At 36.1% G+C, this 12450-nt stretch overlaps 1 protein-coding gene across 9 annotated transcripts in view; it reads right to left on the reverse strand.

Moving 5' to 3' along the window:
- LOC126768044 (unconventional myosin-XVIIIa) overlaps window positions 1–12450 on the reverse strand; it is a 126289-nt gene that overhangs the window by 1621 nt on the left and 112218 nt on the right. For 8 of the 9 annotated variants that reach the window (XM_050485909.1, XM_050485910.1, XM_050485911.1 and 5 more), the window contains 7 exons: window positions 11950–12315; window positions 11698–11880; window positions 11535–11630; window positions 2145–2460; window positions 1433–2075; window positions 973–1353; window positions 762–908 (listed from right to left, as the gene is read on the reverse strand). In XM_050485909.1, the coding sequence (XP_050341866.1) occupies window positions 762–908; window positions 973–1353; window positions 1433–2075; window positions 2145–2460; window positions 11535–11630; window positions 11698–11880; window positions 11950–12315 (2132 nt within the window). Of the gene's footprint in view, window positions 1–757; window positions 909–972; window positions 1354–1432; window positions 2076–2144; window positions 2461–11534; window positions 11631–11697; window positions 11881–11949; window positions 12316–12450 lie in introns of those variants that run through there. The other variant, XM_050485918.1, reaches the window with a different exon arrangement.

Below are 12450 nucleotides of genomic sequence, written 5' to 3' on the forward strand. Positions count from 1 at the left end.
GAATCAAATAATATATATAAAATCTAAAATATATATATATATATATAGATAGAAAAATGAATGCATTTACTTGCACCTAATATTATATTGTAAAGCTGTTCTTAATAAAAGTAATATTTATAGAGCTCTTTAAGTGTTAGTACGTACTTGGCATAACTGTTAATTATGTCTGTCACAAATCTCGTCTAAAGTTGCTAAAGTGCTTTAATTTTTGAGTTTATTATAGAGACAATAGAATATACCGTATTATAGTATATAGAGGGTTTCTCATATAAAATAAGTCAATAATGACCGGATTTTGAGACTACTTCGCCATTGTGTTCGAAAGTGGGCTGAAGTAGTCAAATCTGGCATATTATCGACTCGAAATGAACACAACATTTCGCTAATTTCGATTTGGATAATTATGACGTTGACCCAAACATATATGATACATGGTCTGCGCGGTTCGAACCACAATTTTATGCAAAACTATTTTACAGACAACGTAAATGATCAAATTGATACTCGTATGCAAATTCGTAGTTGTTAAAGGTTGAAAGGTTAAATGGACCAATTATGAAGCTTAAGCTACAATCACAACACTCTTCTATTCGTACTCCATTTCATCAAAAAAAAAAAATAAAAATAAAAACTTAAAGTAACTGGTTCGCGTAGCTTACAGTTATGTCAACTAAGCCTCTTCCTATCCAATAATTTATGGCTTAACTTATCATAAATATATTTTAACAATTAATATACATGACAATGAGACCGCTTACCTCGGACTATTGTCATCCTTTTCATGCACCAGCGTTTTAGTTGAGCTCGGGCTCATCAATTCGCCGTTTGTGGTGCGCTTCACTTTGATGGGGCGCAAACGCTCCTCTAAATCACTAAGCGAACCATCTGTGCTGTGTGAGTCCTCACTAAAAGTTTAAGTTAACAAAATATAAGACTTAAATATGCTTTGCCAACAATTGATTTACAAACCTGTCGCTCACGTCATCATCGCCCTCCTCCATAGCCTGCTGCAGATCGGCAATGCGTTGCAGCGCCAAACGCAAATCATTCTTTAGCGCCGACGACTCCGACTCCACTTGTTCCAGTTTCTTTTCGAGATCTTTGCGTTTCGTCATCGACTCTTGTTCGCGTGACGCCGCCACATGATACTCTTCGCGCATGTCACGCAAACTCTTTTGTGATTTCTTGAGCGCATCTTGCGCTTGCATTTCACGTGCCTTCGCTTGCGCTACATCGTTCTGTACCTTCTCGAGTGTCTCTTTGAGTCGCGACACTTGCACTTCGAGTCGTGTGCGTGTAGCTTGTTCGAGGTCTAAGCGGGATTCTAGCTCTTTGGTGCGCAATTCTAAGCTGTAATATGGAAATGACAAAAGCAAGCATATTCCACTTCAGAAACTATTTCGAATGTGACTTCTATCCTAGAACTTACCGTTTTGATAGCATCGCTGTAGAAGGATCAGCCATACTCTCCACATTTTCCAAGCGTTGCTGTAGCTCGCTCACCTGCTCCTTTAGATTATTGCGCTCTGCTTCCAATTCGGATAACTTGAACTCATACTCGGAAGCAGCGATCTGCTCGGTATTTAACTGCTTAACAGCTGCGCTGTATTTCTTCATTAACTCTGCGAGTTCCTCTTCGTTCTCTTCGATTTGCGCCTGCAATTCGGCGCGATCGCGATGCGCTGCATTAGCACGATCTTCGGCATCATTACGTCCCTTTTGTGACTCTTCGAACATGGCTTGCACTTCGGCGAGCTCAGCTTCGGCCGCTTGTCGCGCCTTCATCACGAGCGTACGCGCCGATTCGGCGTCTTCGAGCTGGTTGCGTAGCTGTCGTATGAGTGCCTTGCCTGGCGTTTCCGCCTTTGAACGCTCCAATTGCGCTTGCGCGTCCTTTAACAGCGCCTTATATTTGCGTAGATCACGTTTTAGTTTTTGTGTGGCTGCCTCCTCGGCCTGACGATCCATACGATCTTGATCCTCCATCGATGAGAGTCGTCGCTCTAGTTCGTGCTTTTCGCGTAATAACAAAGTGCGCTCTTCGTGTTCAGTCTCGAGTTGGCATTCCAAAGCTGTTTGATATTTATTTGAAAATTTGAAAACAGTACTGGTAAAAATAATTTCAAGTCATATATGTATACCTTTAATTTTTTTGTAAGAGTTGTTGCGCGCTTCCTCCAATTCGTCGTCGCGTTGTTGCGCCTCACGTCGCGCTTCTTTACGCATGGTTTCGAGCGACATTTCTAGTCGCAGTTTGGCCTGTTCCAATAATTGCACCTGCCCGGCCATCTCATCCAGTTCTTCTTCTTGTTCTTTGACACGCCGATCCAATTCATTCTTTGAACGACGTAGCTGTGCGATTTCCTCTTCGGTGCTGCCACCGAAAGTCATCTCCTCCAATTCACGTTGTAGCGACGCCAACTTCTCTTCCTTGAGTTCGAGCTCAAGACGAGTGTCCTGAAAAAAGGAAAGCATATGCCGTTAATACACCATAGAGTGTGAAAATAGTTTCGTGGTCCAAATTGGAAAATTCCAATGAAATAAATTCAGAAATCATACTTATAAGATGTGGAGAAGATAATATACACGGAATTACTAAGGTATGTAGTTAGGTCTAGAAAGTCGGCATAAGAGGAAAGGATCGGCATTTATATTCGGTCAAGATCTGTGACCATTAAGAAATGAAAAATATAGAACCGAGCTTCGATAGATATAGGTACAAGGAACAACTTATAGAACTATAGAGAAAAGTTCCGCAAGAGTTTCGATTATTTGTATGTCAATTACAAAGGACCAGGGCCTGTACCCCTTCGATCTGATGTCAATTTAATATTATATATAAAAACTCGAACTATACATAAAATCTCTACATTTTATTGCCGCCCTGTATCAACGTTCTCGGTTATGTTTTGTATGATGTAAATATGAATTATTTACCTAAGCGAGCACGTAATGAGCTCCATTAAATAAACCGTTATTATGCTTAGCAAAACATCGGCGAAACCGTAGCATGGAATAAGCATTTAACGCAACAATCCACGCCGGCGATTCAGCGAAAAATCTTGTGCAATAATTAGAACAAGAATTTTCCAAGTAAAAGAAAGAAAGAACTACTCTCATAAGTACATACAGACATAGGAAATGGTGGCATGTCGTTAGTCTACTTAAAAGAAGACATCAAAATGAACCGGTTGACCGGTTTCTAGCGGCAAACGCGTGCCCAACTTTATCACAGATGGATAAAAGCAATTACGGCGGAGGGCTGGCGGGAGCCGGGCTCTACAATGTTGCAATATCCAAAGTACTGCATTCAACGTGTCTGTCTGTCTAACAGTGCAATCGATCAGGCGGCCGACTACGGTCATGACTGCGACTGCTACTGGCGGCGCTTCGACTCACTGACTTACTGGCCCCACGGGCACAAGCGTGCATGAACTCTGTTTTGTTGTAATTTACGGTTTAAAATTGTATCGTTTTCCTCATTCTAATACATACAGACGCATATATGAATGTATGTATTGCGTGTATTGTGGGCCAGTGGGCCGCCTTAGAAGACAGCTAAAAAATTAACCTAACGGTCTGTCTAATTGTCGTCACAACGGCGTGTTGTTGCTTCGGGCGGTGTTGTCTTTATTGCTTTCTGCTCGGTTTGCTTTAAAATGCTTAGGTAATTAAGCGCGTTCAAGCGCAATCCAAATGTCAAAGTGCCACAAACACATTAGCGCCGCGCAGTGCAGAGCGTTTAATACTGATAGACTCTCCGCAGCCGGTTTCCGCTTTTTTCCGCTCGATCGCAACAAGCGTTTAATAGCTGAGAAATCTTTTACCGTAAAAAAAACGGTTAAACTAATTTCAATTGACCACGGAATATTTTTTAATCACTTTAATTAAATTATGAGAGCAGACAAACAGCAATTGAGAAAGCGACCTCAAGACAAAACGCACAAAGGAAGGCGGATTTAACAAGGACCAGTTGAGTGAAGAACGCCCACAATTGAACTCGATGATACTTCACTCATTACAGCTTTTATTACGACAAATATTCCACTAATTTATTAAAATTACTCTTAATCTTCTCAGTTCGATGTCATTAGTCAGAGAATTCTTATTTTTTTATGTACAAGGTGAGTTCCAAAGTAAACAGGACTTAAAAAAACAGAACAAATGGTTTTTCGGCAAAATCAATTTATTTTATTCAAAATAGTCTCCTTCGGCTTCAATACAGCTTTTTGCATGGTCCAAACGCATGTCGAACGAGTGTTTTAGCTCGTTGACCGGTACGGCCGCCAGTATGCCGGTGCAAGCCTTTTGAATGGCCTCTACGACTGCATAACGCTTTCCTTTTATGGGCAACTGCATTTTTCCGAAAAGGAAGAAGTCGCACGGTGGCATATCAGATGAATACGGGGAGTGATTAATGGTTAAAATGTGATTTTTGGTCAAATAACCGGTCCCAAGCGTCGAATCAAATGTTGGATTCTGAGCAATTTTTGGACGTCAGTCAATTTGTGTTGAACAAACCGTGGACGCACCTTTCGTAAGCCCAAATGTTTGATCTAAATGCGATAAATGGATATTTTGTAGATGTTCAATTCCATTTCCATGAATTTCAATGATCATTTCGGCTAATTTTTTATGAATTCACGCACAGTTTCGATGGAATTTCCGGTGATCACAGATTTTGATTGGCCCACATGTCGATCGTTATTTATGTCCTCACGATCACTTTGAAAACGTTGAAACCACTCGTGCATTCTGCTACGGGATAGGCAATCATCGCCATAAACTTGTTTCATCAATTGAAACGTTTCGGTAAAAGTTTTACCAATTTTAAAACAAAATTTAATGTTGGCTCTTTGTTCGAAGCTCATTTTCGCACCGATAATACAAACATACTGACACTTAAAACGCAATAACTTCACTTCCAATCAATGAAATGTCATGAAATTCATTATCACTAGACAATCGATAAAGATAGCAGATTCTAACGCATCAGTCGACATATAGATTCAAAAAGTTCTGTTCACTTTGGAACACACCTTGTATTCAAAGAATTATTTTGAGCTCGTCAATGAAAAATGTATTTCTTCAGTGCAGATCTCTTAATTCATCAAATCCATCCGGTTAATTATTACATTAATTATATCCGTGTCTGTTTTGTTTCAGTTTTGTCTACATAGGTCGAAGGCTTGAAGACTGTTCAGCCCTCCAATAACATAATAAACTTAAATTGTTAATTTTTAACACCCTATTCCCCGAGCAAAAGCCATCAAAAGTACAATACCAATACTATAAGAAAAAATTTGGTTTGCATAAAATAATGTTAAATTTCGGAATAAATACATACAAAACAATGATTCAAAAGTACTTTTAAGAAAGTGTAATGTTTGAGCTGCATACTACCAAACAAAGATGGACTTGGCACTTTGCGGCCCTGTGAGCTCGGACAACTACAAAAAGAAACTATTGAATGCCAATAGTTTCCTGGCAATTATCATCTTAATATAGCGAATAACACAAAACTTGATAACGATATTATTTGAGATCGAAACCAATTTGCAATATCTTCGCACGGAATTTCAAAATTAAATTTATTAATGAAAATTAAGTTTTAAATAAATAAATATAAAATATGTTCAATAATTATTTCGGGCATAGCACAAAATTATAAATACACAGTTCCATTTCATTTGAATTCCATTAGCCCTACACGGAAACCCTTTAGCTTAAACATACTATATAAACAAAAACTCAGTTTCTGTTCAACATTTTGTAAGTATTAAAAAATTTTCGAAAAGTGGTTATGTAATCTACATATGTTAGTGGTTATTTTTCTTTCTTCAGTTGCTTTTGATAAAAACAAATATTAAGAAGCCGGAAACCCAAATACTGATAACAACGTCGAGATAGTAGACGCGTATCGTTTCATACGAAGTTTCTTCGATAATTAGCATTCTTTGAAGCAATTTGCTTGCACTAAATTAATTTTGTTGGATAAATATAAAATAGAAGGAAGTATCAAAATTAATTAGCTGAGGCAAAATTAAATTGAATTTAGCGCGGTTTGGTTTCGAAGTCGTCAACTTCGTATGGGACAGCGATATTTTTTAAACATTCTCAATTATATTGTGGTTTATCCTGTACGGTTTCTCAAGAATGGTGAGTAATATCGTAGCTGTTTAGAGCTTTTGAAAGTGTTAGTTATATCGAATCCGACAAATACATTTTTTTATAAGAGCATACGACTGTTATGAATAAAGATGACATCGAAACAAGCGACCAGAAATCAATGACTTCAGACTCATCAGATCAGAAAACTAAACCAGGCCTTTTTGGAGGGCCGGGAAGAGGTCGCTGTTGAAGACCGTGATGGGAGACCTGCGACTTCGACAAACACTGACAATGTGACTCGTGTGCGCAAAGTTTTATAACTCAGACCGACGACTAAGTATTCGTTTAATTGCCCAGATGTTAAATTTATCAAAATCTGTGATTCATCACATTGTGACGGAGCACTTGAACATACGCAAGGTGTGCGAAAAATGGTCCCAAAAGTGCTCAATGACGATCAGAAATTGCGGCGAGTGAAAGTGTGCCAAGAAAATTTGAACATGTGTGAAAGTGGCCTCCAATTTTTGGATAACGTAATCACAAGTGACGAGTCATGGATCTTTGATTATGATCCCGAGACAAAGAGGCATTTGAGACCTCAGAGGGGATCCAAGCAGCATGAACCTCAGCTCTCAAGGCTATTCCGGATAATGTCTTCCGTCACGCATTCAATGCTTGAAAATCGCGCTGGCAGCAATGCATCGACGCAGAAGAAGCCTGAAAACAACTGATTACTTTCCGGACGAACCCTATCAGACCTTAAGAAAATAAAAATAAAAATAAAAAACAAGATTGTAGGACTTGGTAATATAAATTTGAAAACAATGAGCTACCCGAAAATCAGATTGTAGGTGGTATAACACTTCATTATTTTTTCATCAAACATTGAATATTTTACCCCTTCGAACGAATTCGAAACTATGGAAAAGCTATGTTGAGGAGCAAAGTTACGAACATTATAGTTTTAAATTCGGCTGTGGTTCATATGAAGCGCGATGTTGAGTAGATGAGTGTTGAATGAACCGAACCGGTTCGTAACCAGTGCGTTTTCCTACAGGGTAAGGTTTAACTATATTTTATGTGAGTATGTAAACATATAAACGGAAGTGCATATCTTGTACAATATTATGTATTCAGTCATAAACATATATCCCTACATATGTTTATAAATAGCACAATTATGCAGTTTTTGACAAAAATATTGGTAATGACTTAAGCAAAATGAATGTAACCTACTTGCAGCAGCGAAGTAAAACGCAGACGACTCATCCTTTATGGTGGTAATATGTGTTATCGTGTTTTATTTGTATGTATTGAATGCACAATTGTATGATTTCGTTTTAAGTGGCGGCATATATGCAAAACATACGTATATTTGTGTACATATGTATGTACGTATGTTTGAATATAACACTACACGAATTAAAGTAAAGCGCAAGAAATTTGGCAATAAAAATACTGTGCCTTAAAAAATATGTTACAACTTTGATAAAACTTGTAAAAACACCTAAAGTTCTCGTATTTTAAATCGCAGTGACGCCCATTAACTAGGAGTTGAAATTATTACGTTGGCGTTTTTTTAATTGTATAACGCATACTACATACATATGTATGTTGCAACTGCACGACAATAACAAGAGGCACAACAAACATGAACAGTTTCACTTGCACTTGTAGTAAATAATAGTGCTACAGACAAGACGCGTTTAAAAATTACAGTTAAATAATTATAATGCAACAAACACTAAAGTTGTAAAACTACCACAACAAAATTTAACAAAACAGTTTTTAGCACCACCTTTTAATTTTTTTGAATTTTTTAATTTTAAAGTTTTCGAGTTAAAAGTTGTTTTTTGTTATTGTGTGGCATTAATGATTGTTATTAGTGTTGTTGGCATAAAAAATAATCGTCGGAAAGTGAATTGTTTGCTGTATTTTTTTTTTATTTCGTCACCCTGTAAAGGCACAATATTTGTTTTGTTTTTTTTTTTGGTTGACAGCTGTGTTGAGTTAGCTGTAATTACTCAGGTGGCGCTACACATAATTTCATTTAAAGAAATATTTGTATTGTCATCAAAGTCTGTATTCTTTTATCGCGCTAATGAGTTATTTATATTTTAATGCTTTTTAACGCCACATAATTTGTACCAAATCAATTATCGCTTATCAATTTACTGTAGTTATTTTCACTTTTTCACACATGCATTTTCGTTATTTTCGTTAAGCAGACAAAAAAGGATTCAAATTACAAAATTAAATAATTCTTGTATAGCCACATTTTTCTAAATATTTGACAGTTTTTGCATCATATTATATGCACAAAAACAACAAATAACGAAACACAAATAAAGCGTTCCAATATATTGTGCAAAGAAAAAGAATAGACCGCGTCGAAAAAACGTGCGTGGAAATGAAGCGTACACAACCTACTGATAGCCGGTTAGTTGGACAGGCTGGTTGACTGCTTGATTGTCTGATAGTTTCCAACGCAGTTGTTTGTTTGTTTCACAATGCAGACAAAGTTAAGGCACAAACAAAGTGGAAATAAATAAAGAAGTCAGTAAAAAAAAAGAAACGAAAACCAGAAGAAGTGCAAGCGGAACACAGTGCTACGCTATCGCAAGGGAGTGGTGGTGAGAAGTTATCAAAGCGTAGCTAATAACTAAACGAACGGCATGGGAAAATATATGTTCATACTACACAGATACATACATATGTACATATGTAATTCTTTGAAAGAAATGCATTGCTCCAGAGTTTTGTGATTCCACTGACTACAGTCATACCACACTATAGGTATGAAATAGTTGCTCCAGCAGTAAAGAGAAGCAACAATGCCGCAAACAAAAAGATATACAGCAAGAGCACTACAATGTTTGCTACCTAAGCGATAGTGACTGACCGAATAATGAATGTTTCGGTTATCGAATTTGTATGGCAGAGTGCGAGGAACTTTTAATGCATGTTAGCTTAACCCGTTGTGCTTCTAAGTCCCATTATTTAAATTTTTTTGATGGTGTTTTCTGTAAGCTTACAGTGAATTGTTCTATTGTAAGCTATGCAAGGGTTCATTCAGTAGTGATTCCATTCCATAAAGTGAAATTGTCAAAATCGCGAACTGTCAAGATTGCGAAAAAAGGTGTTTACGCAAAAAGTGTTTGAAAGGATTAAAGTAGTTGTTTTATTGTAAAACCAAGGGAACAACATAAATAAATAAAGGTAAGATAGTTATTAAAAAAAAAATAAGTCATTGGAAAAGTGTTGTTGCCTATAGGCAACACCTGTGACTAACGAACCACGACACTAAGGACTTTGAAATTTTTATCACTTCATTCTTGAGTTAAAACTAACATATATATATCTGTCCTAAAAAATGTTTTAGCCCATTTTAATTCGGGCATGAGAGGGTTAAGCCTTCGAAAATCTCGAGCTGAAAAATGCACCAAAGCAAACGAACCCTGATTTAATTTTCCTAATTTGATCGTGGTATTTCACTTGCGATATCTTAAATCTTATCATATCGTATATTTTTATACGGGTATTTGAGCTTTTTTAGGTCTTCGATATTATAGTTTATACATACATACATATATCCAAATAAAATTCCCAGATTCAATTAAAATGTTAATATTGGTTTTATGATTTGTGAAAATAATAAAAATTATAAGGTTGCAAAACGATTTCAAAATTGTATTTTATTATTTATTTAATTCTATAACAACTTAAGAATATTGTCCTGAATTCTCAAGTTGATCCAAGTAATAGTTTTGGAGATACAGCTTTGAGAAGTTACGCGCTCGAGTTTCACTTAAAGCTTTCAACTCGTTTTTCTCGAAAATGTCTTTGCAAAGTCGGTTGAACTGCTCTGTAAGAAGTTTTGCTTTCAACGCGAAGACACTTTATTGTAAGGGCGAGTTTTTAATACTTTCCATTGAAAATTTTACATAATCTTTGGAAAGTATGTATTTTTGGAATAATGAAAATAAAAATTAAATATAAGCCTTTTTTGCGCGAGGAAGAATATGTAACCCCTTAAAATGAATCAATGTGTGTGTTTACACAACTTATACCATTTTGCCAAATTTGAAAAAATAAATATATAAAATAATAACTCAGATTCTTTGTTAATTCAACATAAACCATACACCATACATATATTTTATATTTCTAGAAATTAGTTTTTTATTAATTTATTTTTCAATAAACCTATGTATGTATATATTTTAATTCATTTAGCCACCACTGTAGCGCCGACAGTTGACGAACTGAACAAGTTTGAATGTTCGATACACTGGTTTGAAGCGAACCAATATCGAGTTAACATATGCTCCACGAATTTCAAATTAACAACAAAATACAACAATGGCAATATGTTAATGAAATGTTCAACAAGGGCATTTGTAGAAAAAAAATAAACAAATAGTGTACGACAGTGATTGACTATTTTATCAGCATTGAAATAAAGCATGTAAGCACAGTAGAGAGACACGTTGGGTAGTACACTGAAAAAAGGCCCTATTTGAAGCAAATGTTTGGTGAAGTATATACGAATTAATGTAAAATATGCATAACTCAATATATGTATATAAAATACGAGAATATCTAGATATTAAGAAAAGAATTCGAAGAAAATAAATATTTTATCAATAGATTCAATTTAAAAAGATAGTTAAAGCATTGCCGATATTTCCCTTACTTCATAAACTTCATTTTTGAATTAGAACTTCTTTTGGTTGGTAACATATTTTTTGAAATTTTGCAGGCATTAAGATGCTCTTTGTAGAAAGTGGATATGTGCAAGGGGATCAATATTTTCCAAAACAATAATTATTAGGAATTTAATACGTTTGAATTAACATAAAATATTTCCAAAAAAGTATTTAAAGGATACTAATTTCGCAAAGCATGGTCTGATGTAAATATCGGCACCAAGTTTCTCAACGAGCACATTTTCGAAGATTAAGATTTTTAAGTTAATATTTTCGCCGGTAAAGAAACGCAATGAATATAACGAGTTTTAAAAAATAAATATTTAAGAATTCAGATTCCTTAAAGATTCATCTCAAAACTATAATAATAATAACGAATGCTCAGATTGGTGTAAAAGAGAATGGGTTCTGATAAAAGATTTAATGCAACATATTATAAATGCTGGGACAATAATCAAAATCTCTCATGGCAATTCGATTCAATTTGTTTATTACAAGTGGAAGTGTAAATATTTAAAGGCTTTTTTGGTCAACTAACGTTTGGGGAACAATACAAACCAAGGAGTGATCACCAACACTATTAAAAAATACTTTTCGACAATTATGGGTATTACTTATGACATTAATTCTACGACTGTACATACTACACATATGTACATGACACATTATTGCCCCATTTTAATATTGTCAATTTTAAAAAAGTTGACTCACCGCTAAGTTTTGCTCCAATGTGAATTTCTCTGCGATGAGTACGTCCTTTTCGCGTGATAGCCTATCCTTGGTTACTCTTTCTTGACGAGCAGCATCCTATGAATATGCAAAATATGTTAATATATAACTATAAATGGCAAAGAGCATGCTGTCTACAACTAACCTGCAACGACTGACATTCCGCATCGAATTTACGTTGTTTCTTCTCCAACAAATTATTGCGACCATTCTGCTCTTCGAGCAACATGCGCAAATCATTCATTTCGTTGGTCATCTTTTGCGCTTTGCGCTTCCATTGACCGACAACTTGACGTTGCTCCTCGACTTCTTCGTAAGCATCGGAGAGCTAGAGATAAAAATAATAACAGTATATATTACATAATTAATTGAAATTGCAAGGATTTGGCATACGCACTTTCTTCTCCAGCTGTTTTTTCAGTCCCACTAACTGCTCCAAATCGTGTTCGTGTTGCGTCTGCAAACGTCGCTTAGTGAACTCGAGTTCGCGCGCCACACGTTCATACTTCAACTTGTAAACACCGTTGCCGCCTTCCTCATTCTCGGGATCCTCATCTTCAGATATGCCATTCAAATCGGATTTGGCGCAAATTAGCTCCATTTCCAGCTTCTCGCTGTTCTCTTGCAAATTTTTCACCTTATTTTGTTGCTCGCTGAGTTCCTTTTCGAGTTTCAAACGTTCGGCAGTTTCCGCTTCAAGACGTTCGGTGGCGATATTGGCAGTGGAACGCTCCTCGGCAAGATCCACTGTCATTTCGGATAACTGAAAGTTTGGAAAAATATAAATTTTATCAAAATAACGTTGTTTATCAATATTGAAGTTGAAAATGAGTAAATAAGACGGCGTAATATGTCAGCTTTTATAATGGAATAAAAACATATTTGTAGATTTTCTAAA

Source organism: Bactrocera neohumeralis, chromosome 2, assembly GCF_024586455.1.
Source record: "Bactrocera neohumeralis isolate Rockhampton chromosome 2, APGP_CSIRO_Bneo_wtdbg2-racon-allhic-juicebox.fasta_v2, whole genome shotgun sequence".
NCBI classification, from domain to species: domain Eukaryota; kingdom Metazoa; phylum Arthropoda; class Insecta; order Diptera; family Tephritidae; genus Bactrocera; species Bactrocera neohumeralis.